The sequence below is a fragment of the Haemorhous mexicanus genome, chromosome 29 (genome assembly GCF_027477595.1).
Source record: "Haemorhous mexicanus isolate bHaeMex1 chromosome 29, bHaeMex1.pri, whole genome shotgun sequence".
NCBI classification, from domain to species: Eukaryota; Metazoa; Chordata; class Aves; order Passeriformes; family Fringillidae; genus Haemorhous; species Haemorhous mexicanus.
In genome coordinates, this window is record NC_082369.1 from 4,514,279 (window position 1) to 4,540,248 (window position 25,970).

Sequence of the window (25,970 nt, forward strand, 5' to 3'; positions counted from 1 at the left end):
TCCCCGCAGCCCGCGGGGTCTGGATGAGCCCGTTCCCGCGGCAGAGGGCAGGAGGTGCCAGTCCCGATGTTCTTCCAGAGCATCAGCCCCCTTGGCGGGTGTCCGGTGTTCAACTTCGGGTGCTGGCGCTGTCCTGGGGCGCCGGTCCGGGGTCTCCATCCCCGGGTACACCTCGGGGGACTCCTCCTGCCACCAGCTGGGTTCAGAGGGGGCTCAGCGCTGGAGCGATGGGTGCTGGGGGGGGTTGGAGGGCAGAGCTCCCGTACCTGGCGCGGCGATGGGGTCCATCCATGGCCCGGGGGTAGGCAGCGCTCCCTCCGCGGAGCGGCGGATGGGCTGGGGCAGCGGAGCCCCGCGGGGAGAGCGGCCGGCCCCGCACCGCACCACACCGGGGACTGCGCTGCCGGAGACCGGGGCCGTCGGGGCGGGAGGTGGGTGTCCCGTCCCGGTGGCCGGTCCCGGTAGGCGATCCCACCGGCGAAGGCTGTGCCGGCGGGGGGAGCTGCGGAGCCGCCCGGCCCCCAGCCCAGCCCCGCCGCCCGCCCCCGGCCCGCCCCGGCCCGCCCCCGCCGCGGCGGCGGGCGCCACTCGGCCGCCGGTGGCCTCGGCGGCGGCAGCGGCGGCAGGATGCGGGCGGGCCGCGGCGCGGCGGGCGGGGAGGCAGCGGCCGAGGAGGAGGCGGCCGATGGGGCCAAGCGCGGCGGGGCGGCGGCGGCGGGGCGGGCGCGGGGCCGCGGCGGGAAGGGGTCCCCGAACGGCGAGTGCCGTCGCGGGGAACCGCCGCGCAGCCCCGGCCCGGAGCCGCCCCGCGAGCCCAAGGTCTCCTTCTCCTGCGGCGGCGGCGGCGCATCCCCCGGCGGGGCCAAGGCGGCCGAGGAGGGGGCGAGCGAGGATGCGGCCGAGGAGGTCCGCGGGAGCCAGGCCAGCTTCATGCAGCGGCAGTTCGGGGCGATGCTCCAGCCCGGCGTCAACAAGTTCTCGCTGCGGATGTTCGGCTCGCAGAAGGCGGTGGAGCGGGAGCAGGAGCGCGTCAAGTCGGCGGGGGCCTGGATCATCCACCCCTACAGCGACTTCAGGTGCGGGGGTACCCGCGGGGTTCGGCCGCATCCCGCATCCCGCGGGGCCGGGCCGGGGAGCGGGGCTGCCGGTGCGGCCGGGCCGAGGGCACCTTGAGCCGCCGCCGGGTGCGGGAGAGGGATGAGCCGGGCATCCCCCTCCCCAGCGCAGCAGGGATTCCGGGAGCCCTCGCGGTGCCTGAGCAAGGGCATCCCCTTGTCCCCTTGTCCTTCCCGGGGCCTCGGCAGGTTCGGCCCGGCTCGGCCCTCCTGAGCCCCAGCGGGCCTTGGTTCTGTCCGCGGAGCTCCCCGGGGTTCGGGGTCCCCCTCCCTGGGCAGGGGGACGTGCTTTGCCGCTGCCTGGCAGAGCGTTGTGAAGGCTCCCCCCTCCCCCAAGGAGGCCTGATTCTGTCCCTGGGGCTCAGCCGCTTTGAGGGGGATTCTTCTGGCTCCTGGGAGGACTCGGATCCCCAGGATCCAGCCTGTGTGTCTGCCAGGCGAGGAATGCCAAACCGGGGAGAAAGGCTCTGCAGCTCCATCTCCTTCCCGTCCCCTGAGCCCTGGCGAGCTCCAGAGTGGCAAATGCTTCCCGAGTCGTGTGAAAGCCACCGGGAGGGATGGCTGCGCCGTCTGGGGCAGGCGGCATGGCATCCTGCAGGGATGGGGAGGCCGAGCCCCTGCTGGCGTTGCTGCTGAGCCAGCACTGGGAGGACCCTGGTCCAGAGACCTCAAAGGGGCTGGAGGAGCCTTTGGCCAGGGGCTGGAGGGGCCGAGGGGCTCAGCCCCACGTCGTTGTGCTGCTGTGCTGGTGAGAGGTTTGGGGTGGCTCGAGGGAGGGTTTGCTGGGTGCCTGAGTGGGGGATCCCCCCGAGGCAGATCTCAGGTTCTGTGACACTGATGGGTCCCTGTGGGCTGGGGCTCCCTGAGGCAGGTGAGGTGGCCATGGGCTCAGGGCAGGGACCAGCACCTTCACCTCCTGCTTTCACCCTCGTGTCCTGCTCCTGGGCTGCTCTGGCATCTTCCAGAGCAGCAGTTGGAGGCCTTTGGGCACCCCTCAGGGCCAGCTTCCTGCACAGGGGGGGGTTTGAGCCCTTCCACCCTGGAAACCTGCCGTGGGAACCCAGTGGAGCCCCCTCCTCATCTCATGGGCTGGGCACTGGGTTCTGCTGCAGATTTGGGGTGAGAAGTGGTCACTCTGCCCGGCCACTGCCAGTCCTGTGGCAGAGGGAGCTCCAGTGTCCCTGCCGTGACAGAGCAGAGGTGGCAGTGCCAGGCAGATCCTGGGGGCTTCACCCTTCCTCACTCCCCCTGCTCCTCCTCACCCTCAGCAGCTGTGGGATGTTGGGGGAGGCTGGGAGTGGGGTGACCCCCATACCTGCACCAGGGCAGAGCCTGCCCTGCTGCTCTGAGCTGGCAGAGCCATGGCACTGCTGGCAGAGCCCACGGTGCTGCCAAGAGCGGGGATCTCCCTCTGGTGAGCCTGCAGTGGGCTTGAGGCCTCAGAGGATTCCCCAGAGTGCAGCAGCATCACTCCCTGACTGGAGCTTTCAGCAGGCAGGTGGGTGCTGGAGTGACCTTGGCGAGTCACCCTGGCTGTCCTGTCCTGCACAGGCTTCATCCTCCTGGAATGAGGAAGACTTGAAAGCCATTGGGGCAGAGTGGCTGCCCGTGTTTTGATGCTGGAAGTGGCGTAGGAGAGTTCCCTGCCCAGTGGGGAGGAGCTGCAGGCAGAGCCATGGCATCCTCCAGCTCCACAACCAAGCACAGGAACAGGATCGGCCCACGCCAGGCTGGGCTGAGGAACCAGCTCTGCCTGTGCCCCTTGGGGACATCAGTGCATCCCTCCCATGCTGTCCTGCCTTAAAGTAATCAAAAAAGCATTTATCCACTAATGATAATGGAGCGTGACCTGGTCGTGTTTGCCCTGCAAAACCCATTTCCCATCTTAAGAGAAAATCATTCCCCATCTGTGACATCATTTCATAATCAGTTGTTTAGCAATCCTGGCTCCTCACAGCCATGGTGCTGCCATCGTTCACACACAATTCAGGGCAGATTTGCTCCAGGAACCAAAGTTGCTATTTACATAAATATTGAATGATGAGGAAGCAATCAGGGCGGCTGGTGAGATCCTGAGCTGCAAATCTGATCAAAGAGACCTTGTAAGTGTGTGCTGGAGCAGGGCCACCTCCTTTTGGGTGCTGGGCAATGTTTGTCACCGACTTTGTCACTTCTGGAGGAACAACCAAGCCACGCCAACTCCTTCATTGCTTCTTTTGGGGTTTCTGCACCAGCCCTGGGGCATTGCTTTGGGAGGTGGTGAAGGTTTGGAGGTGGTGGCAGTGCCCATCACCCTGTGACCACCAAGGGGCTGCTCAGAGGTTACTCCAGCCTTCCACAAGGCTGGGCTGGCACTGGGGTTGGAGCTGAGCCGAGGTTCTCACTGATGATGATTTTCTGTTGCAAGAGCCTGTGAATCAGGGGCAAAGATGCATCCAGAGCACATCCCTGGTGTTGCTTGGCTGGAGCCTTCCTCACCCAGGTTTAAATGCTTCCCTCTGCCTGGATGGTGCCACCACAGGGGCTCCTGAGCAGAGGGATGGGCTCACCAGCTGCTCTTGCTCCTGGTGTGTGTGGCAGCTCTGGTGCTGGTGTTCCCATTCCCTGTGGTGAGGCTGTTGGGAGCTGGGCCCCTCCCTCTGCAGCGTCAGCTGCTGAAAGCCACCTCAAGGGGAGGACAGGCTGTGACTGACCTGGGGGATGGTGATGGTTTGGGTCCTTGGGCAGTTTGCAAAGCCTTTAGACCCCCCTCCCCAGGGTAAAGGCTTTTTCAGGAGAGAGGGCACCAGTCATTCATCACAACTGGCTGTACTGGGATCTGTGTGTTGGCCACACTGCTCATCAGCTTGGGCAAACTTCTGCCATTGGCTGCACAGCCCACTTCTCACAGCAATCTCATTTTTAGAATATGAGTGTTTAGTGCGAGTTTGCAAAGTGCCGATCCTGCCTCAATCCTGCACCAATCCCACACAGATCCTTCACTGATCCCGTGCTGCTCCTGCCCACCAGGCAGCCTGGCTGGCATCTGGGCCCCACCAGAGCCCAAGGGCTCACACCTCAGGGGCAGAGGGGGGTCTAAAGGAGCTCTGTCCAACCGGGTGTCTGTCCCATGGGATCAGCACCGTCAGGAGAGGTTGGATCATCCCTGGCAATCCCTGGAGCTCTGAGTGCTGCCAATGGAGTTAAGCAGGGACCACCCTGGCATAGATGCCCCCCTCTAGGGCTTGGACCTGACTCTTATCTTGCCCAGGACCTCAGAGCAGCACCACTGTGCCAGGCCTTGGGCGGGTGATGGAGCAGGAAGGTGGCAGCTGCCTCTTGCAGGGGGTTCGGGCATCTCCTGTCATCATCACTGTCGTACAATTGGGTCAGAAGCGAGGGAGGGGTGTCGAGGATCCTGATTAATTTGTTTTCAGATATTTTTAGTAGCCTGGATTGGATCTTTTTTCTATGCACATGAACCTTCCAAGGAAGCAGGCGTTGGCATCGCACGTCGCTCGCCGGGGCGATCGCACAGGGTCACTTGTGTGCAGTGGGGGATCAGGAGCAGTTTATCTTTCTCTGCAGGCCGAATTCTGCCCTGGCTCAGCCAGATTGCAGAGGGATTGGAGCCAGAGGGGAGTTTTGCCCAGCTGGCGTGGTTATTTAATCTTTGTTCTTCGCAGCTTTGCATGGCTAATGCCCCTGTGGGACCCACGCAGCGCAGCAGGGTCAGTCTGAGCGGGAGCTGCCGGGGGCTTTAGGGACAGATCCAGCCCCACGGCAGCTCTGCTGATTTCAGCATCCCTGGGAGGTCGTGGGAGCCAGGGGTCCAGCTGGGCCTCTTTGGTGCCAGCAGCCAGAGCTCGGTGTAGGGGTGCAGAGGGGGGGCACAGCTCCTCTGCCGAGGGTACCCTGGGGACCGCCCTGGTGTGAAGTCATCGTTTTGCAGCAGTGACATCACTCACGGTTGCCACGGCAATGTCTCACATGAGGAAGGTGTCATTGGAGAAAGGTCAGGAGCTGGGATGCTCAGCTCCGTCTGGTCCTGCGCTAGTCTGCGCAGTGGGGGGGGGTGTGAGGGGGTGGGGACCTGGCCCACCGCCCCCTCCTGTGTACGTGGGGGTCTCCTTCTCGTCCCCTCATCCCCCCATCCCCCAGGGCACAGCGTGGCCATGGCACCCCCGGCCAACATCCCGCAGCTCCCAGGGTGGGCTGAGCAGGATGCGTGGGCGAGGGTCCTGCGTGTCCGTGCAGGTGACACCGAGGAGAATCCCCCCCGGTCCTGCCCCCCGGCCGGGCGAGGCAGAACCGAGGTGGCCTCCTCGTCATCCTGCCGTGACAGAGCCGCTGTGACCTTGCAGATGCTCAGAAAGGTCATCGGTGGCCCGGGAGAGGGGGACGAGGAGAAAGGGGAGAAGGATGGGGTGAGGCAGGAGGGGGCGGAGGGGCAGCGCAGCCCGGGCAGGGCCAGGGGCGGTGGCGGCCGCCCACCCCCGAAACGCCCGCGCGTCTGGCCGGGGCTGCGGGCGCTGCCGCCGCCAGCTGCAGCCGTACGTGCTCCGCTGCACCGGAGCCGCGGCCGCTGCTTCCACCGCCCCCGCGCCGCGGGGCCCACGGGCAGACCCCACCCGGGCACCCCCCAAACCGCCACCCAGCCCGGCCCAGGGTGGCGCCGGGGTGAGGTGGCCCTGGCTGTCCCTGGGGGCTGTCCCCTGTCCTTGGGTCCCCACTCTGGGAGCCCAGAAGGAGGGGGCTGCTCCCAGGGCTCTCGGATTCTGAATCTACCTCTGAGCTTGAGCACTGCCGGTCGTTTGGGGGTCCCCAAGCCCACGGGATGCCCCCAGGCAGCTCAGCTGGAGCATGTCCCCCTCTGGTGCGTGGTTCCATCATTGTCCCCTCCCCCAGGACCTGCTGCCACGGGCCAAATCAGGGCAGCAGAAGCGCTCAGTCCCATCCTCTGCCTCAATCAGGGGCTCTGCTGGCTGCCAGATCACCCTGGGGGCAGTTTGGAGAGTGGGGAGCAGGATGTGGTCTCTGGGGAGAGGAGGGGGTTCCTGTGGCTGAGGTGGCATTAGCGTGACAGTAGCCCAGTGGCACAGGTCCCTTAGGGGAGAGCATGGTCCCCTTGGCGAGGAGGGGACTCTGGGGCACTGGTGACATCCCCCAACATCTTCTCGCTCCCCAGATTTTACTGGGACTTCACGATGCTGCTCTTCATGGTCGGCAACCTGATCATCATTCCCGTGGGCATCACCTTCTTCAAGGAGGAGACCACAGCACCCTGGATCGTGTTCAACGTGGTCTCTGACACCTTCTTCCTGATGGACCTGGTGCTGAACTTCCGGACAGGGATTGTCATTGAGGACAACACAGAAATCATCCTGGACCCCGAGAAGATCAAGAAGAAGTACCTCAAGACCTGGTTTGTGGTGGATTTTGTCTCCTCCATCCCTGTGGACTACGTTTTCCTCATTGTGGAGAAGGGCATAGACTCAGAGGTCTATAAGACAGCCCGTGCCCTTCGCATTGTCCGATTCACCAAGATCCTCAGCCTGCTGCGGCTGCTCCGCCTCTCCCGCCTCATCCGCTACATCCACCAGTGGGAGGAGGTGAGGACCTGCTCTGGGAGCCTCTGGCAGCAGCTGGATGGCTGGAGAGAGTGGGAGCTAGAGTGCAGTGGTTCCCTGACGAGCCTGTGGGGCTGGTGGGTGGCTGTGACTCACCCTGGAGGGTCTGGGGCATCCCTGAGCTGTGATTTAACACCCATTATGGGTGCCAGCATGGCTGGCGCACCATCCCCTGCTCTGACAGCAGTAGGACCCTGTCCCCCTGCCCAGCTCAGCGCCTCCTGCCCCTCTCCCCTCTGCCTCCCTACTCCACCAGGAGCTTGGGGAGCACTGGGGAGGACAGCAGGACCCCCAGCCCTGTGGGGCCTCCAGCTTTGAGGGCCCACCCTGCTTTGAGGGGACATGCTCAGCCTTGCTGCGTGGCTCTGGCCCGTGCCCTGGGAGCTGCTCTGCTCCCTCCTCAGTGCCCAGAGTATTTGTGTCTCCCTGATCCTTGTCAAGGCTCGCTGCCATTAGCGCTTCCCGGGCGGCAGCGCGGCGGCACCCGCTGGCTATAAATAGGCAGGTGGAGCACAGCCACCTCGAGGCCGGAGCCAGGCCAGCCACAGGAGCCTCTTCCAGCTGAGGCCATGCAGGTCGGTGCCCTGAGCAGGGCTGGGCACTGGGGGACAGTCCCCATGCTCACCTCCTGCCATGCCACCCACCCTCAGATCTTCCACATGACCTACGACCTGGCCAGCGCCGTGATGAGGATCATCAACCTCATTGGGATGATGCTGCTGCTCTGCCACTGGGATGGCTGCCTCCAGTTCCTGGTGCCCATGCTGCAGGATTTCCCCCAGAACTGCTGGGTCTCCATCAATGGGATGGTGGTGAGTTCCATCTGCCCCACACCGTGCTCCTGCCTGCTCCCCAGGGCTCCCACCCATCCCCATGTCATCCATCCTCCATCCTCCAGCCCCAGGAGATGCCATCCCCTGTGGGCCAGGGCTGTGGTGCTCCATGGTACAGCATGGTGATGCTGGTGTCACCCTGGTGAGGTCTCACAGGACCTGAAGCAGGGGATTGATCAGGGTGGGAGAAATATGCTGACATGGGGCTCTTAGCCCCATCCCCTGCTGCCTTCTCCTGCTCATTAGCCACAAAGCTGTTATTAATAAATAATGGCTCCTGTTTCTAATTGCTGCCTCTCAGCCCTGCAGCCTCCTGCAAATGGCCCTTTTCCCCTGACTGTCTCATCCTGTTTCATCAAATTTCCATCTCTGCTTTGTTCCGCCTGGCTTCCTCCTCTTCCTCCCCTGCCTGTCTCACCCTTCTCCTTCCCTGCCTACTTCACCGGGGGAGTTTGGAAAGTTTGAAAAGTTCTCTTTTCAACCAATTCCTATTGCTGGGAGAGAACTGGGGCTGTGACCAGGCGTGAGCCAGGGCCCTCGAGCAATGCTCACACACACACGTGCATGGCTGACATTGTCCCTGTCACTGCAGAACGACTCCTGGAGTGAGCTGTACTCCTTCGCCCTCTTCAAGTCCATGAGCCACATGCTGTGCATCGGCTACGGGAAGCAGGCACCTGAGAGCATGACAGACATCTGGCTGACCATGCTGAGCATGATCGTGGGGGCCACCTGCTACGCCATGTTCATCGGCCACGCCACCGCCCTCATCCAGTCGCTGGACTCCTCCCGGCGCCAGTACCAGGAGAAGGTAGGGCTGGGCTGGATGGGGCCTCAGCTTTGTCCCCTCCTGGAGCCATGTGGGGTGAGGGTTTCCAGTCAGGAGCAGGAGTGGGACCAGCCCCGTGGAGTGGGGATGTCCCAGCTGACACGGCTCTCTCTCCCCACAGTACAAGCAGGTGGAGCAGTACATGTCCTTCCACAAGCTGCCCGCTGACTTCCGCCAGAAGATCCACGACTACTACGAGCATCGCTACCAGGGCAAGATGTTTGATGAGGACAGCATCCTGGGGGAGCTCAACGAGCCCCTGCGTGAGGTGAGGGCTGGAGGGCTGGGAAGAGGATGGGGATCACCCCTCACCTGCCAAGGGATCCCCTGCTCCTTGCTGTGGGTCCCACCAGCTCCTGCCATGCACATGCTTGGGGTCAAACACCTCTTGCTGCAGCTTTGCAGCTCCAAAGGAGCACGTCCATGCAGCTCTATAGGAGCATGTCCATGCACAATCTGCATGCCAGGGTGTCCATGAAACTGGGGTGGGGAGTGTATCCCTGGGGAAGCACATCCCAGCTTCCTGGGCTCACCCACTTCCCCACAGGAAATCGTGAACTTCAACTGCCGCAAGCTGGTGGCCTCGATGCCGCTGTTTGCCAACGCCGACCCCAACTTTGTCACGGCCATGCTCACCAAGCTGAAGTTTGAGGTGTTCCAGCCGGGTGACTACATCATCCGAGAGGGCACCATCGGCAAGAAGATGTACTTCATCCAGCACGGGGTGGTCAGCATCCTCACCAAGGGCAACAAGGAGATGAAACTCTCTGATGGCTCCTACTTTGGGGGTGAGCACTGGCAGGACTGGGCCTGGGTCCTCTCACAGAATCTGTGAGAGTCACTGGGACACCTCTGCTGTCCCAGGGCACCCACTGCGTGGTGGTTCTCACACTCTACTCCTGGCCTGCCCTGTTTTGTCCTCGATGGTGGAGATCTGACCTTGGCCCTGGTGTTTTTCCCCCAGAGATCTGCTTGCTGACCCGCGGCCGGCGCACAGCCAGTGTCCGTGCAGATACCTACTGCCGCCTCTACTCGCTCTCAGTGGACAACTTCAACGAGGTGCTGGAGGAGTACCCCATGATGAGACGGGCCTTTGAGACTGTGGCCATCGACCGTCTCGACCGCATCGGTGGGACACAGGGGGACCTGGGAGGGAGAGGGGTGTCTTGGCAAAGGGGGCAGCTGTGGTTCCCATGGGAACCCAGCGTAGCCCCAGTACAAGGTCTGGTCTCATGGTGCTTCCTCTCCTGGCTCTCCCCCTGTAGGGAAGAAGAACTCGATCCTGCTCCACAAAGTGCAGCACGACCTCAACTCAGGTGTCTTCAACAACCAGGAGAACGAGATCATCCAGGAGATCGTCAAGTACGACCGGGAGATGGTGCAGCAGGCAGAGCTGCAGCAGCACACGGCCATGTACAGCCCCGTCCAGCCCCAGGTCACCTCTGCCATCGCCACCCTCCAGCAAGCCGTCGCCATGAGCTTCTGCCCGCAGATGGCCAGCCCGCTGGTGGGCTCCATGGCGCTGGGCTCGCCCCGCATGATGCGCCGCTTGCAGTACGCCCAGGCCGTGCCCAGCCCCTTCGCCGTGTCCCCCGTGCTGCTGCAGCAGAGCCCCCCGCCGCAGCCGCAGCCCCCCGTGCCCCACGCCAACCCCTCGCCCTCGCAGGACACGGCGCAGCCCACGGCCCTGCCCGCCTCCACCAGCGCCTTCGCCGCGGCCGCGGCCAGCCCGCCGTCCCAAAGCCCGCTGGCCAGCCGGACGTTCGCCTACGGAGGTACCCCCGGGCCGCTGGGCTCGCAGCTGTCCCTCAGCCAGCAGCCAGCGCCCGGCTCGCCCCAGCGCCTGGCCGCCCACAAGAGCACACAGGCGCTGCACACCAGCAGCCTCAGCCAGGATTCGCGGCCCCTCTCGGCCTCGCAGCCCTCGCTGCCCCACGGGCTGGCGGCCGGCAGCACCCAAAGCCCCCCGGCCTCTGCCCGCGAGTCCAGCACCTCCATCGGAGGGGGTCCGGCCGCCGCCTCGCCGGGCCCGGGCCCTCCGGCCGGGCTGCGGGCCCAGGCGCCCTCGCGGGGGGCCCCGGCCCACCCGGCGCCCACGGGCTCGGGGCTGACAGCGCCGCCCGCCCTGCCGCAGGACTCGGCGGCGGCCCGCAAGGATTCGGCGTCCAGCACGCCCGACACGGACCCGGCCAAGTCCAGGCTGTCTTCCAACTTGTGACCTCCGCGCCGGAGGGGCGGCGGCAGGGAGCCCCAGCTCACCTCGCGTCCGCCCTGCGCCGCCGGGTGAGGGCCACGGCCGCGCCGCCGGCTGCCGCCCCCCGCCACGGCGCCAGCCCCGCTCCCCGGTCCCTCCTGCCACCCGCTGCAGAGCGGGGCAGCTGCCGAGGGTGGGCCTGGGGCTGCCGTGCCCTCTCCCCACCGCGGGGTCACTGGGCTGAGCCCCCGGGTGTGTCGTCTCCGACCAAAGTCTGACCCTGTCGCCCGCTCCCCGCGGCGAAGCCCCGCTGCCCCCTGGCCTCCCCGGCTGCCCATAGAAGCCACAGCTGCATTCTCGCCATGACCAACTCTGTGTATGATAATCTATGACCTGAACACATCCCTGTGTGTGACCCGCAGGACACCTCCCTGGGGCTGTCGGCGCAGCCCCGGCGCCGCGCGTGTCCCTGCGCCCCTCTCACAGACCCAAGGCGAGGGGTGATGGTCCAGGACTGGAGGTAAGTTGGGAAGGGTCTGAGGGATGGTCGCCCTGAGGCTTTTGAGCACCCACGAACACACTGTCCCCCACTCCGAGGCGGGGGATGAGCACGGCCCCATGTCCCCATAGGCAGCGCTAGGATGGAGGCAGGTGCTGGAGCCCGAGCCCTGCGGCTGGGGCAGGCACCTGCCGAGTGTACCAGGTTCCTGTGCGTGTGTTTTGTGTGTGTGTGCGTGTGTGGGTGTGCGTGCAGGTGTGTGTGTGTGTGTGTGTGTGTGTGCACGTGTGCCTCGCTGCCTCGCACTCTGGAGCCTTCCACATTGAATGTACCGCGAGCGCGGGGCCCGTGCCAGCCCCGGCACCCTGCGGCCGAGCAGCCGGAGGGACAGGGCCCCACTCCAAGCGTCCACTTTCCCATCCAGCCCATCCTGTGCAATAAACGTCAGCAGCTGACAGAGCTACGCATGACTCCGGCTCTGCTTCTTCACCACCGTCCCTCCCTGGCGCGCCTCCCGCTCCTCGTGCCTGCCCCGGGAGCCGGAACATTGGGCACAGCCCCAGCTCAGGCTGTGGGATGCAGCTTTGTCCTTTGAAGAGCTGCCTCCCTTGCCAGGAAAGCCACAAGGTGAAAAGCCTCTGCCAGCAGTTTTCCCCTGGCTCCAGCAGCAGCCAGGAAGAAGCTGCGTGCAGGGTGAATGTGAGCCTGTGGTTATGGGGCACAGCTGAGAACTGGGCCAAACACAGCTCCAGCTGCAAGGTGCAACCATCTCCAGCACCAGCCTGGTGGAGAGGAGGTCTGGGAAGCCACAGTCCAGTGAGAAAGGGAGGGTCCTGGCTGGAAAAACTGCAGTTGGTCCCTGTAAGAGTCCAGTTCCCGCTGTAGCTGCACTGGCACAATTCCATGTTTCTGCTACAAAAGCATTTTCAGAATGTGACACCCTGTGCCCAACCAGTCAGCAGAACAGGGCCAGACTGGGAGGCAGCAATCCCACCTCCCCGTGCCCCTGGCAAAGATTTCAAGAGGACACAGGTCCCATCTTGTATTTCAAAAAACATTTTATTTACAATATTATACATGTTGACCCCCGAGTTAGTGGTTTTCCCTGCCTGAGCCCCAGTCAGCAGCAGCAAAACTCATCATCGCAAAAGAGAGTGAAGAGCAGAGGCTGCACTATGGAGAGTGAGGACAGTGCCCAGAGCTGGAGCAGAGCACAGAGCAGCACCTGCCCTGTGGCCAAGAGCAGGGCTGGGGCTCCTGCTGTGGCCAGGTCAGCTGCCTACCCTGCCAAGTTTGAGCCCTGCTGGCAAGAGAGGGAAGGAGAGGGACAGCACCCCAGGACAGGCAACAGGCAGTGCTCACAGCACTGGAGTGAGGGCTGAGGGGAGCCACCCTGGCTCCTGCCACTCCTCTGGCCCCAGCCCAGAGCTGCAGCCCTCTGCAGGGCTTGGTGCCCTCTCCCTGTGCTGGAACAGCAGTGACAGCAAACGGTACAGAGCCCCTGTCCCCCACCAGCTGCTCCAGCAGTCTCTGTTTGCCCCTTGCTGGGCTGGAGGCTGCACCTCCTTCCCCATGAGATATGGGACAGAAGAGCATTGCAGGCCAGTGCCCACCATGGCTGGAGGTCCAGAGGTATCCCAGGGCCCTGTGGACTGCCAGGCTCAGCTGAAGAAATACGTAGAATCCATCACTTGCTTCAGGTTGAATTCACCTGAGGGAAGCAAAAGAGAGGTCAGAGAGTGAGGTGGGGATGGATGGGGGGAGGGAAGTGCCTCCAGTGCACGAAGGATCCCTGCCCCTGGACTGTGCTGCCCATGGAGCCACTCCACAGAGGTCAGGCAGAGCCAGATGGCCTGGCAGACACAGGGCTGAGGGATTAGAAGGAGTTAAACTAATTGCCTTAATCCCATTGCATGTATATCATCTAGATCCTGGCAATTACCATGGCAAGGCCCTTGCTCCCATCTCTGAGCAAATGCTCATGGTTGGAAACAGATGGGAGCAAAACAAGAGCAGGATGGGCAGAGCTGGGTCAGCCTGGAGGAAATCCCAGGGACTCAGTGAGGATGGCAGAGAGCACTCACAGGAATGCTACAGGGGAATGTGGACATGCTGGACTGCTCTGCCCCATGGCTCTGCACTCCAGCACAGGAGAGGAAACCTGATCCAAGGAGACAGCTCTGGCTTTTTGCCTTTTGGGGGTTTTGGGGGCCACTCCATCTCATTCTCCTTGTCTCCAAAATGCTCCTGAGCTCTGCATGTTCCTGTCCCATGCTCCTACCTGTCCTGGGGACATTTGACAGCTGCTCCATCAGTCTCTTCTGCCAATGGGCTATGGGCTCTGTGCTGGAGCTGGATGAACTAGAAGGAAGCAAATAAACAAGGGTTATCTGGAACCAGGCACACCCTCCTCTGCTCCCTAATGCAGCCTCTGACAACAGGGTTCAGCTCTTCCAAAACAGACCAGGCACCCCAGAGTGAGAGCAGGAGCCCAGCCCCAGCAGCCCAGGGCAGGCCCTAAGGCTGCCAAACCCTCCCCTGGTTCTGCAGCAAGAGGGTGCAGAGCCCTTGGTTTTTACACAGCTGTTGAAGGTGATTTGGGTGTCAGGCAAGAAGGAAAGACAGCTTCCCCACAGAGCAACCCCCAGGCAGGTGACAGAACCTGTGAGCACCTGGACATGACCTCTGTGAGGTGGGAGGGGGAAAAACCAACAGGTCAGGAATACCTGCAGTATTTCTCCAGCATGAACTCAGACAGATCCTGCAGAATCTTCTCGCTGTGCAGAGCCACGAACTGCTGCCGACAGACCTGACCCAGGGAGAAAACAGTGAGAGCAGCTTTAGCAGCTGTTTTCTCTCCTTCCACTGACAGGTCAGAGGTGAGGGGCAGGGAAAGCAACAGGAGTGGGAAGCGGGGGCTGCCAGACAAGGGTGAAGGGAATCAGCCTGGGGAGGTGTGAAGCACAGGTCGACCCTCATTAGCACAAAAGCCCTTGGGAAGGACCCAAGGCAGCGCAGGGGCACTGGCTGCCAGGGCTGTGTTTAGTGCCTGTTTCCACAGATTCTCCCCACGCACTCCCTGCAGAGTGGGAGGAGAAGGGGCACCAGGAAATCAGCTGCAACCGCCAGCAAACATCCCAGGTTCACCTCACCCGGGTGAATCAATCAGCCTATGGAGCAAAGCCCAGGGGAGGCGAGGCCTGGCATGGGCCCAGGGCACAGATCAGCAAGATCTTGCTCACAAGGGAGCCAGGAGGACACTTTTACCTGGTTCATGACATCCACGGTGAGCGCGTGAGTCCAGTAGCAATCGTGGACTGAGACGAAGGTCAGGCCCTCCCTGGGAGGAGGCAGAGGTGCCATGAAGCAGTGCTGAGACCCCTCTGTGTGATGGACCCACCCCATGTAGAACCTCTGGCTGGGACAGGAGCAGGAGCAGAGGTTCACAGTCCCCCACACAAGAAGGGGACTCCCTGCACAGCAGCTTTTCAGAGGGAGTTTCCCAATCCCAGAATGTCCTTGTCCTGCTGCCTCCTTTCCTTCTCTGCCAGGAGCCCCAAATGCCCACCCACCAGGGACTCCTCAGTCCCATGTGATGCTTTGCCCCAAAAATTCTCTCCCAGGAGAGTTCTGAGCCAGGTGAGAGCCCAGCTGCCCACTCCCTACCTGAGGCAGTGCAGTGCTGTGAGCATCATGTGTGTGGAGTCCAGAGAGTGGATGAAGTTGGGGGGAAAGGCATTCTTCTGCTTCACAGTGTCAGGTTTCCTGCAGGACAAAGCAGGGCACAGAGGAGCTGGGGCATTTCAGGGCCAGAGATGACAGCACTGGCACAGAGACAATGACACCCCAGCCTGGGGGTGAGGGAGCTGTCCTGAAGGGCCCCAAGGCCCTGCTGCTCTGTCAACCTCCACCTTCTGCAGCTCTGAAGCAATAACAAGAGCTCTGGTACTCCCTGACAGCTTCCCTGATAGGAAGGCCTTGTCCCCAGAGCACAGGCTGGGGTCAGGAGGGGTGCAGTGCAGACCATGCTTTTGTACTTACTGGCTGCTGTTGGAGGTTTTCACACTCAAGCGCTGCATGCCACAATTCAGCTGTCGGGAGAGAGGGCACCAGCTGTCACCCTGCACTGCCTGGAGAGGGGTCTGTGCCTTTCCAGAGTGTCCCAGCATCACAGGAGCTCCCACTGCCCAGTGACACTTTGCCCAGCTCCTCTCCTGAAGGGGCTGGCAGGCATCTGAACCCCTTCACCCTCTCAGGGTGAATCGGCCCGGGAAGGGCTGCTGGAGCCGGGCTGGGGGGCTGTGAGTCAGCACAGCAGCACGTGGGAGGTGACAGCACTGAGACTGAGTCACACGAGCCCTGAGGAGGCTCTCAGAGCGGGGAACGGCCCGTGCCCCAGCTGCCTGAGTGGGATAGAGCCACAGAGCTTCCTCACCAGCTCACCCACACACTCCAGGCTCTGCAGGGAGCCATGAGGCTGGAGGATGTGCCTGCACTCAGGGATCCTACCTGCTCTGCAGGCTCACCCACCAGTGATGCCAACCTGCCAGGCCCTAGCCTGGGCTGTCTTTTCCCTGCTCCCACCATGGCACAGGGAGGGTGGGGGCCATGAGACCTGCCACTGGAGCCCAGGCTGTCTTCTCCCTGCTCCCACCATGGCACAGGGAGGGTGGGGGCCATGAGACCTGCCACTGGACACTCACCACAGTGGACCTGGAGCGATAGTAGGGCTGGATGATGGGCAGCCCCAGAGGTGTGACCCACTCCACCGTCCGGCCCGACTGGGCGATGAGCTTGGCACTCTCTGTCAGCCAGTTCTTCAGAAGAGGGGAGGAAGCAGCTGGAGTTAGTGTGGAGCTGGGAGACCCCGTCCCCTCCCAGCACAGGCCACCCTCACTCCTGCCACAGAACTCCTCAGTGCTTACTGGGGGGCTTGGTACAATCCCACACCTCTGGGGCAGGAAGATCCTCTCTGGGCCAGGAGAACCATCTCTCCTCATGGAGCATCCCCTTGTCTATGTATAAATGGACCAGGGAAGGAGAAAAAGTGGAGGCAAAGGGCAACAGGCTCCTTACCTGGATATCTCGAGTTGCTGAGAACATCTCCTTGATGCTGTTGAACACCTGCTTCACCAGATAATGAGATGCTTCCCACAAATACTCCTGGCACAGAGCAGAGGCAGAGAGCCATGGGTCATACAAAGGGACAGCCAAAGACAGAGAGGAAAGTGACAGGACCCAGGGGAGGGGGGGACACAGAGGAATGCTACCTCGGGGAACTCATCGATCTCCTTGAGGCGTTTCTCGATCTGCAGGCGGCCGCCGTAGCGAGTGACCCCGTACACGACTGTCATCACCGTCTGCTTCACCACCTTGCGGCTGATGAAGCCCTGCAGCACCTGGGCAATCTTCAAACCCCGCTCTGCATCCTTCTTCCGAAACTCCTCCACCTGAGCAGAGTGCCTCTGAGTCAGGGCTGCCATGAGCTACACTGGCTGGAGCCCCCTCTGTGGCTGGTGGCACCCTCCCAGCTGGGCAGTGCCTGGCTCAAGCTCCCATCAGGATCCCTGCAGCCCATTTTCACCTCCCTGGATAACAGAAGGCACCTGCTGAAGGGATCCAGCATGGGTAACTGTGCCTGCAGAGCCTTCCCTGCTGTCTCAGCACTGTCCCTTGGCAACTGGGTGGTGCCAGCTGGGACAAGGACACAGCTCAACTGTGGCTCAGAACTTGGGTTCTCCTGCCTCTGCCCCTCAGTGATAACTGAGCAAGTCCTGCACCCTTGTGAACTCTTCCCCTCGCTGGTGTGGTGCTGCCTGGAGAAAACCTGCTGAGACCCAGACAGGAGATGCAGGGTCCAATGCCAGCTGAATGAGCCCCTCAGCACTCTCCCAGTGGCAAATTTCACATCACATTTTGCTAAAGAAACCAAAGACTTTGTAGCAGGACCAAGGCTGAATCTCTACCCACTCTCTCCAACTCAGCTCAAGGAAGAAAAATCTTATAACCCAGCTGTGACCAAGGGATGAGGAACATCCCTTGCTCTCTTCCACCTCTCCAACCTAGTTCTCCTGGGCTTCATTCAGGACAAGTGAGGACAGCAGAACTCAGAGGGGATTCCTCCATGAGGACAGATCTCCAGTCAGATCCCACCTGGGGACAGACAGTCCCTGTCTCTGCCCAGCTCATGCCTCCCCAGCCCTCTGCACACTCATCCCCACCTTTCTCCTTGGGAGGTGACGCCCTGTGCACACCAAGAGGAGGAGGCAGGTCCAAAAGGACCCCGTGTGTCCCCACAGTGCCTCACCTGCTGGGCCACTGCACTGTAGACATCCTGAGGGAGCCCACAGGGCACCAGGTTGACGGAGGCCGCGCCGCTGAGATCCCGGCCAAGCGCTGCATAGTGCTGCAGCCCATTGCAGGAGCCATCCTGCAGGGAGAGCACCAGGGAAACAAGGAGTTAGTGCATGGACAGAGCTCTGCTCATCTGCCCCCTCCCCATGCACAGGTACCCTGGGCTCAGGTGGTCACTATTTCCCCTCCCCACTCTTCAGAGTAGTGACCATCTCTCAGCAGTGACCATCTGCCTTCTGGCCACGTTTCCTGCCTGAATCCATCCCTAACTACTGTGACCTGTGAGGTTTAAAATCAGAAATCTCACATCACCAACTCTGTAGGTTTCCAAAGACATCAGAGCTCTGTGGAAACACTGGAAACCAGAAAATTGGGAAAACATCGAATATATCTGGGATGCTAAAAGCAGCTCCAAGAACCAGCAGTCAAAACAACCTCAGCAGTGGGGATCAGAGGCAGGAAAAGGCAGGCCAAGCCAGACATCCCTCAGGAAGCCCCAGCTGGCTCTGCAGCTCCAGCCAGCTGCACTGCCAGCACATGAAAACATCCCTCTGACAGAAACCAGCTCCCACCCAGATTTCCCAAAGCTGCACCAGAGGCACGGTGTCTGCCACAGCAGCTACCCTTGCAGCTCTCCTGGAGCCAAGAGCAGCTTGGGTGAGACAGACAGGACCTGAATGATGGTGCAGGAAGATCTTGGTTCTCCCTAGACTGCATTGGCAGCAATGTTTCTCACAGATGTGCTGCTGTTCCTGGCCCCCTGTGCTCAGGCTCTCCCTCATCACAGGGAGCCACAGATACCCCAGGAACTGTCAGGTTCCTCAAGCAGGGCCCCCTTTCTCTCCCCACTCCCTGCAGTGCAGAAAGGCAGGGCCAGAATCTGATAGCTCTGTTAACTGAGCACTGATGACTCAGGCTGAACGAGACTCTGGTCCAGAAGAAGTCCTTGCTGATATTTCATTAGCTGCACCCTTCACACACCCCCAGCTGCTCTCTTGACCTTTTGTTGTCATCAAAATATCAGACCTGACTGTCTCATCTATATTCCAGGCTATCACTACTGGCAGAAAAACTGCTGCCCTCCCCACTCAGTCATGGCCACTTGATCTCCTCCTAAGAGAAAGCAGCAGCCACCCCTTACCCATGGCCATTATCAGCCTCATCCCCATGCAGCCAGGGAGGACAGGTGCCTTCAGGGAGCAGAGCAGCACCTGAGCAGGGACAGGGCACATGGTGACAGGCCACTCAGTGTGGGGGACAACCACCTGTGTCCCCATGCTCTTCCTCAGAGTTCCAGACCTTCCATATTGGCTCTTGCTTGGCTTCAGCCTCAGAGCAGGAATGAAGCAAAGGCCTCCAAAGCACAGCTCTGAGCACTCCAGCCAGCCAGGTGTTGCCCAGCTTCCAGTCCTGATCCTGTGGCTGCAGAAGGTGACACTGGCCTGGCTCTCACCCTGCAGCAGCTGCCAGCAAGCTCCCAGCTGGGCTTTGCTTGAGCCAAGGGAAGTGAGGCAGCCCTCAGATGTACCAGCTCATGGATGGCTGCAGGCAGCAGCAAATCACCAGAGTTTCTATGACAAAATGCCCAACACTGCATTTCCATTCCTAAGAAAACCCAGCCAAGTGGAGCAGGGATTGCAGAGCTGGAGACCTGGATGCTCCTTCCCTGCCCTGCTGAGCTTCACACAGGCTGTGAGGATCTGCCAGGCTCCTACCTGGTGAACTGGGAAGTGAGAGATGTAGGCTGCTGGATCTGGGGACCTCGAGGCTTTGGCGATTTCCATACAGCATGCCAAGGCTTGCCAGGGCTCATCGGTGTCCATCCACCACTTCCTGCCCTGCAAATGAGAAAGCCCAGGCTGGTGAGAGCAGGCACTGCTCCTGTGCCCCTCAAATCAAAGGCAGGGTCCCCTGAGCACCTGGGATACACTGGGCACAGCACCTCCTCCCACCATGCCTCCACTTCCCTAGTTTTACATCATGTTTTCAGACAGGAATAGGTGATTTAGGAAGGCATTGCCTTCTCCCTTTTTACCTCTCAAAAGTCTATCTTTCATAATGTTTTTGTTACAAAATCCATTCTGATTTCCATTTTATTTCACTTCCCAGAAGCTCCCACGTACCGTGAGCGGGTGGTCAGCCGAGTCCAGGATGTCCTCCATGATTTCATTGGCATACTCCAGCCGCTCCTGCAAGGCATTCTTCTTCTTCAGCCCTGTCAGGTTGATGAGGTGGATCTTCAGCCAGTCAAGTCCCTTGGGCCCCAGTGGCCTCCCCTCTGCAAACAGCAGGATGGCCCGGGTGACATCGTTCCCCAGGTGGTTGAAATAGGGTGGGCATGGGTAAGTCCTGCCACGGAAGTCCATGTTGTGAGGGAACCAGAACACCTTGTCCCTGACGTAGTTGGCGATGGAGAGCTTGTAGAGCGCGTCCATGCGCAGGCTGTGCATCTCTGCAGTCTTCTTCTTGCACAGGAACATCTCGTGCTTGAAGGACTTGCTCCAGGTGGAGGAATTGCCAGGAGGAGTGGGAGGCTTGGGAGCCTCAGAGAGGGGTGGTGGGATGTCCAGCTTCTCATCCCCTTTGTCATTGAAGATGGAGATGATAATATCCAGCACTGGCTGGTTGATCTTCCAGGCGCAGTTGCCCAGCTGGTTCAGGGCATCCAGCACGGGGTGGAGGTTCACGAGGGGACACTGCTCCAGGAGCAGCTGGTGGTGGGTGGTGTCATCCATGAAACGCATCAGCTTGGTATCGTTGAGGACAAAGGCACCAAAAGTGGGGGAGGTCCAGGGCACAGGGGGGCACAACATGGGCATGGCAGCAGAGTTGAAGGTCAGTGTGGTCTCTGCAGCGTTTGACACAAGCTGGGAGAAGATGGGATGGGGCCTTATCAGCCCGACCTGGAGAGGAGGATCAGCAGCAGAGGATTAGGGCTGGAGTGTGGAAGAGCCTGTGGTCAGTCAGCCATTCCACAAGGATCATGCCAACTAGGGAGAGCACCCACACAGAATCAAGGGCTCCTCAAAGCATCCTCGAGCAGGAATGCCAGCAAGGACAAAAAAGGGCCTTGCAAGGGTCTGATTTTGAGGAAGGGGTATCCTGCACAGCTCTAGAGCCCCCAGGATGAGCCTCACCTGCCAGTTACTGTAGAAGGAGTAGACGTGGTAGAGGACAGGGATAGGCTTGGACTCCAGGCGACGATTGAGGATGTTCCTGGGCACCTTAACAGCCTTCACCAGGAGCTCCAGCATGTGCATGCCCAGGCGCATGAGGAGCACACATGGCCAGCTGCAGGTCTTCAAGTTCAGGGAAGGCCCAAAGCCTGCTTCTGCCACCAGCTTCTCCCAGTATTCCCGTGGCAAGTACTGTTTAGGCTGGGAGGTTGGAGAGAGAAAATGGAGTCAGCTGGAGGGCATCAGTCTACCTGAGATATGGCTCTGAGAAGGACTCTCCTAACTTTGTGTCCCCAAAGGTCCTTCCTGAAAGGGGTGCTTGGGGAAGGAGGGCTGAGGAGGCTGGGCTGAGCTCAACAGTGAGAATGGGAACAGTGGCACTGCACCACACCCCAGTGCTGACACCCTGTTCCCACATCTTCCTGCCCCTCCTGCCCAGATTGCAGACCTGCCTGCCCCTATGACCACCCAGCTCCGAGAACAACCTGCTCACCTGGTCCTTGATGTGCCCAGGGCAGTGGCCTTGTCCCCTTTCTCCCCTCTTGTCCTCTCCTGCCCTGCAAAGCCCAGAGCTTTCCTGTATGGGACTCCTGGCTCCAAGGGCTCCTACCTGGCTGTCCTTTGCCAGCAGCTGGATGTAGCTCTCATAGATCTGCTGCACCTTCTCCAGCTGGCCACTGCGCAGCTTCCTCTGGATGATGTACCTGTCGTAGACTTTGGAGCCCAGCTCCCTGGCCAGGACTGCCAGGGACTCACCTTGTGGAGACAGATCATTGAGGACCTGGGAAAGAGGAAGGCAAAAAGGGTCTTAGAAAGGACGAACAGAGAGACACAGCAGAGAGACAGAGCAGGAGTTAAAGCTGCTGTGCAGGGAGCACAGAAAGATGCTGATTTCCATGATACTGAACAGATGGTGAGGAAGGAAAAACAACCAGGACAGAGCATGGATTTCTCTGGCTGTTCTGCAGCGGGAGCAGACAGCCTGCAGCTAATAACCTGGTAAACCTCTCAGGAAATCCCAATTTGGCTCAAGTGTGACATTATGCTCTGTGACAGCCCATGGCTGATAGTCCAGCCCCACTCCTGGGAGGGTAGGGCAGGCTCCTACCTGCAGCATGATGTCCACATACTCCTCATCTGGCAGCAGACACAGGTAGGGGTAGAGGACGCTGTACTTGGACAGCCTCTTGGGCCTGGTCATGCTGCGCTTGGAGTTCTGCAGGGCCTGCAGGATGGCATCGTGCCACTGGGAGCGGAGGGTGCCCAGCAGCTCACGCTGCATGGAAAAGGAAGGAAGAGAGCTGGTCAGCATGAGCTGCCCCCTCTTTAGCTCATGGACCCTCAGCTCTCACCCACAGGTCCTCAGGGCTGCCCCAGAGCCGAGCTTTACCGCTTTGATAGCCTGTCGGGTCAGGGGCTTGGCTGCCTCCACTGACTCGATGGTCACGGTGTTCTTCAGCTCCATCTCCAGCTGCTGCTGGAAGCGCTCCTGCAACTCCTTCATGGAGAAATCCAGCTTGGGGTACGACCCCATCGTCTCCTGCAATGGGAGAGAGGCAGTCAGTGCAAAACTGGGAGGAGAAGCCATGCTCATTGTCTCAGCTTCCCTGCAAGAAGCTTGTGGTACAATTCTGGGTTGAAAGCACCTTGTTGGGACTTCTGGGTCTCAGACTTCTCTGGCAGACAAATCCCAGAGGCTGCTCCGCTCCTGTGTTATGGCCAAGCACCCCCTCCCACGCATGGAGGCCATCTCCAGCCCCCTGCAAGCCCTCTGCTTTGCTGTTCCCCTGTAAGGCTGTCAGTAACGTCATTCATTTGATGATTTGTGTGGGCTTTTGGGCAGAGATCAGGTTAAAAAGCTCTTTCTTTCTAGCCCTCCCCTGGGCTGTACCTAAGAACACCTGTGAACACCACCTGGCCAGCTTCAATACCTCCCTGAGCACTGTGGCTTACTCTGGAATAGAAGTCCTGGAGCAGAGAAGACTTGCAGATCTTGGGGCTGGGTGGAGGAGGCAGCTGGTAGTTGGGCTGCACAGTCCTGATGGCCCACAGCACCATCTCCTTCTCATCTTCCTCAAACAGGCACTTTTGGAAGAGCTCATCCACATGGAAGCCACTGCTGTTCAGCTGCTGCAGGTATCTGAGGAGGGGCAGACAGGACAGGCTCGATCTTCCCCAAGAGCCTGAGCATGTTGTACAGAAGCTGCTGGGGCAGGAGCTGCCTCAGCACAGCCCGTCCCACAAGGTCACCACCAGCCTCAGGTTACAGGGATCAGGTGTCCATCCCTCAGCCTGCACTGCTGCAGAGCTTCCTGGGCAGGGAGGCCACTGCAGGACCCAGCTGCCCACAGGCAGCCCCACAGCCTGTGCTGCACTGACACAGCTCCACACGTCCAGCACAGTCACTGCCAGCCCCCTCAGAGTCAGCTGACTGGAGATATTCCCCTGAAGGCATCTAGAATGTGTCTACAGCCAAAGGACAGAGACCAGTGATACATCCCTGAGGTTCAGCACTAGTGCATCAGAAGCTTTCTCTATCCTCTGGAGAGGAGCTGGCTCTGCCTCCAGCCCCAGGCACTGCCCCTAGGCCCAGCCTGTGGGATCTTCCAGGGCTCTTTGAGCTGCTCACTTTAGCACTGACACTTTCCTGTCCATTATGCTCTATAAAATCTACCTTAATCTCCTGACCAAGCTCCTCTGGAGAGCCCTGCAGGAACCAGCTATGTGACTGAGCCCACCAAAATGGGCAAACCCCACAGAAGTGCCATAAAAACAAAGAGAGGACCCAAGCCATTCCCACCAGGCAGCAACAGAGGGGCCAGAAGGAGTGAGATGCCTGGGATGGGTGTGGAACCAAGGAATCCCTGACTGGAGAGGGCCTCTCCCATCCCAGCTCTGGGGGGAACAGTGCCTGTTCTCACCTTCCACATCTCCTCTCCCTGCACAATCTCAGACAAATTCCCCAGCAACAGGGGGTGGCAGGGAGGGTGCTCCGCCCACACCAAAATCTGGCCTTGAAAAGTGGCTCAGAGCATCCAGGTGGGCACGCAGAAGGAACAGCTCTTCCTGACCCCAACCCACTGCATCTCCCAGCTCACCAAGCACAGCATGTGGAGCTGCTGCACCTGAGGCAGGTGTTACCTCAAGATGGCTTTGGGAGGTGAATGGCTCCGGCCCAGGCACTCCAGGGCCACGGCGTAGGAGTCCAGGTTGGGCTGGAGGCCAGCAGCCTCCAGGATGGAAAACAATCGGTCCAGGCGGTTCAAGGAGCCCTGCAGGTGAGAGAGGAAGGAGGCTGGGGTCACTGAGAAGGGAAGGAGGCTGGGGTCACTGGGAAGGGAAAGGGGGCTGGGGTCACTGGGAAGGGAAGGGGGCTGTGCACGCTGATACCAACAGCCTCAAAATCACAGCTCCACGCCCCTCTACTGTTCAGATTTAATCAGGTCTACCCTACCTGTTCCCCACTGCTCTCAAAGCCACCTCACACAGATCTGTGGCCTCATGGCAGCTCAGTCCCCCTGGCCAGAAGCACTGCTTGGACACTTGCTGAAGTGACAAGCACAGGTCCAACCAGCTGGAGGCTCTTCCTCACGAGCCAGCCCCTCTCCCACCCAGAGCACCCAGGGCTCGGTACCTTCCTGGCCCAGATGCGCATGACGATGTTGAAGGCACCAACATCCAGCACCTTCCTCTTCACTGGAGAGCTGTGGCACAGCAGGAGGTACCTCTCAGCCTCCTCTGCCTGCTGCAGGAACAGGAAGCACTCCAGGTTGGACTGGATGGTCTGCTGCAGCACCTGCTGGTTACTCTTGTCCTTTGGCATCTTCTGAGGCCTCTTCAGCTCTGCAGCTCCCTTCACTTCCACCACCCTGGGCTTGTTGTGGGGGCTGCCAGAGCTCTGGTTCCAGGCAGTGGTTACTTTTGTCTTTGGGATCTTTGGGCTCTTCATGGTTTTTGTTTTGGGTGTGGCCTCTGCCTTGACCTTTACCTTGGCCTGGCTCTCCAGAGCCAGCTGGGAGGCAGCACTGGGCAATTCCTGCTTCATCTTTGGCTGCTGGCTGCACATCTCCTTCTGCAGCGTTTTGGCCCAAGTGCTGGACCGGGCCAGGCCATTACCCTGTGCCCTGGGAATGGGCTGCTTCTCCTTGGGGCCAGGGACCACAGCCTCCTGGTACTTGTCATTGTCCAGTGCAGCCAGTTCCACTTTGCTGACCGTCACCTCTGGGACGTTACTGCCCTGGAGCTGCTTCGCTCGAGCTTTCAGCACTAGTGGGAAACAGAGAGGTGATGGGAGACAGGGCACACCAAAAAGCTCTGTCCTGTCCTCACCCTGGAAGTATAAGGATTGTGCTTAGAAAAAAGGGCTCACACAAAAACTTCATCCCTCCTTGGCCAGTCCTGCTCCAAAAGAGATACCAACCTCTGTCTCTCTGAGATCTACCTGCAAGCTGGGGCCCACCCCAGCATCCCAGGAACCCAGCAGTGTCACTGCCAGGGAAAAAGCAACAGCCCAGGCTGGTCTGCCTGCTGTCTGCTCACTGCATCTCTCCCAGCACTCACCTTCCAGCAGCTCTGTCCTCTCACAGGGGCCATTTCTGTTCGCCTTTTCCTTGGTGCTGGCAGAGGAGTAGCTCCTGAAGATTCTCCATGGAATCCCTGCCATGAAGAACGCAAAGGTGGGGAGTCAGAGCAAGCTCCACACCCTCAAGCACTCCCTGTTCCCCACTCTGCCCCATGGCCCTAGCTAGACATAGCATGGACAGAGCGAGTGAGCGATGTTCCTCAGCTCAGCTGCTTCAGCAGCAGCCCAGGAGGGACAGGGCCACACCTAACCCCCTGGAACCAGAGGCTCAGAAGGAACACGACCCCAGGGACACCACGAACCTCAGCGCTGTCAATGGGGTGGCAGCACCCTGAGACCCCCAGAGCATGTGGGTGCTATCCCGCAGCTGGGACACGACCCAGAGCCCCCGAACCAGCCCTTTGGAGAGTAACAACATCCCAGCACTTCCACAGCCCCGACTCTATCCCCGGGGTGCTCACGACTCAAAAAAGACCCTCCCATGTTCCAGGTGTATCCCAGAGAACGCTCAGGATCGTGGGACGTCCCGGCCCAGCTCCGTCCGCACAATCGAGCCGTGTCACGATCTCCTCGTGTCCCCGCCGGTCCCTCCATGCCCCCCTGGTGCCCCCGTATCCCCTCCGTTCCCGTTCTCGCTCACCGGGCCCCCTCAGCCCGCCCGGGCCCCTCAGCACCGCCCGCAGCCTCAGCAGCGACATCCCCGGGCCACGCGCGCCGCGCGCCCCCGCGCATGCGCCGTCCCGCCGCGGGGCGCCCCGGGAGCGCGAGTCCCGCCGCGC

At 60.6% G+C, this 25,970-nt stretch overlaps 2 protein-coding genes across 2 annotated transcripts; one reads left to right on the forward strand and one right to left on the reverse strand.

Moving 5' to 3' along the window:
• The first annotated feature begins 603 nt into the window (after nt 1-603).
• HCN2 (hyperpolarization activated cyclic nucleotide gated potassium and sodium channel 2) lies at nt 604-11,542 on the forward strand. The gene is made up of 8 exons (XM_059870248.1): nt 604-1,076; nt 6,283-6,706; nt 7,375-7,536; nt 8,150-8,368; nt 8,508-8,654; nt 8,934-9,174; nt 9,351-9,515; nt 9,652-11,542. Exons 1-8 carry the CDS (start codon nt 628-630, stop codon nt 10,602-10,604), a joined length of 2,760 nt encoding a protein of 919 aa, XP_059726231.1. The 5' UTR covers nt 604-627; the 3' UTR covers nt 10,605-11,542.
• A 577-nt stretch (nt 11,543-12,119) lies between these two features.
• POLRMT (RNA polymerase mitochondrial) lies at nt 12,120-25,919 on the reverse strand. Its single transcript, XM_059870246.1, has 21 exons — nt 25,832-25,919; nt 25,170-25,265; nt 24,244-24,875; nt 23,751-23,881; nt 22,563-22,749; nt 22,000-22,149; nt 21,718-21,885; nt 21,220-21,390; nt 20,571-20,810; nt 19,557-20,336; nt 19,149-19,271; nt 17,387-17,509; nt 16,350-16,529; nt 16,156-16,242; nt 15,783-15,896; nt 15,121-15,170; nt 14,746-14,844; nt 14,347-14,419; nt 13,806-13,888; nt 13,361-13,440; nt 12,120-12,790 (listed from the first exon to the last, which is right to left on the reverse strand). The coding sequence occupies exons 1-21, from the start codon at nt 25,887-25,889 to the stop codon at nt 12,741-12,743; spliced, it is 3,675 nt and encodes a 1,224-aa protein (XP_059726229.1). The 5' UTR covers nt 25,890-25,919; the 3' UTR covers nt 12,120-12,740.
• Nucleotides 25,920-25,970: the final 51 nt, after the last annotated feature.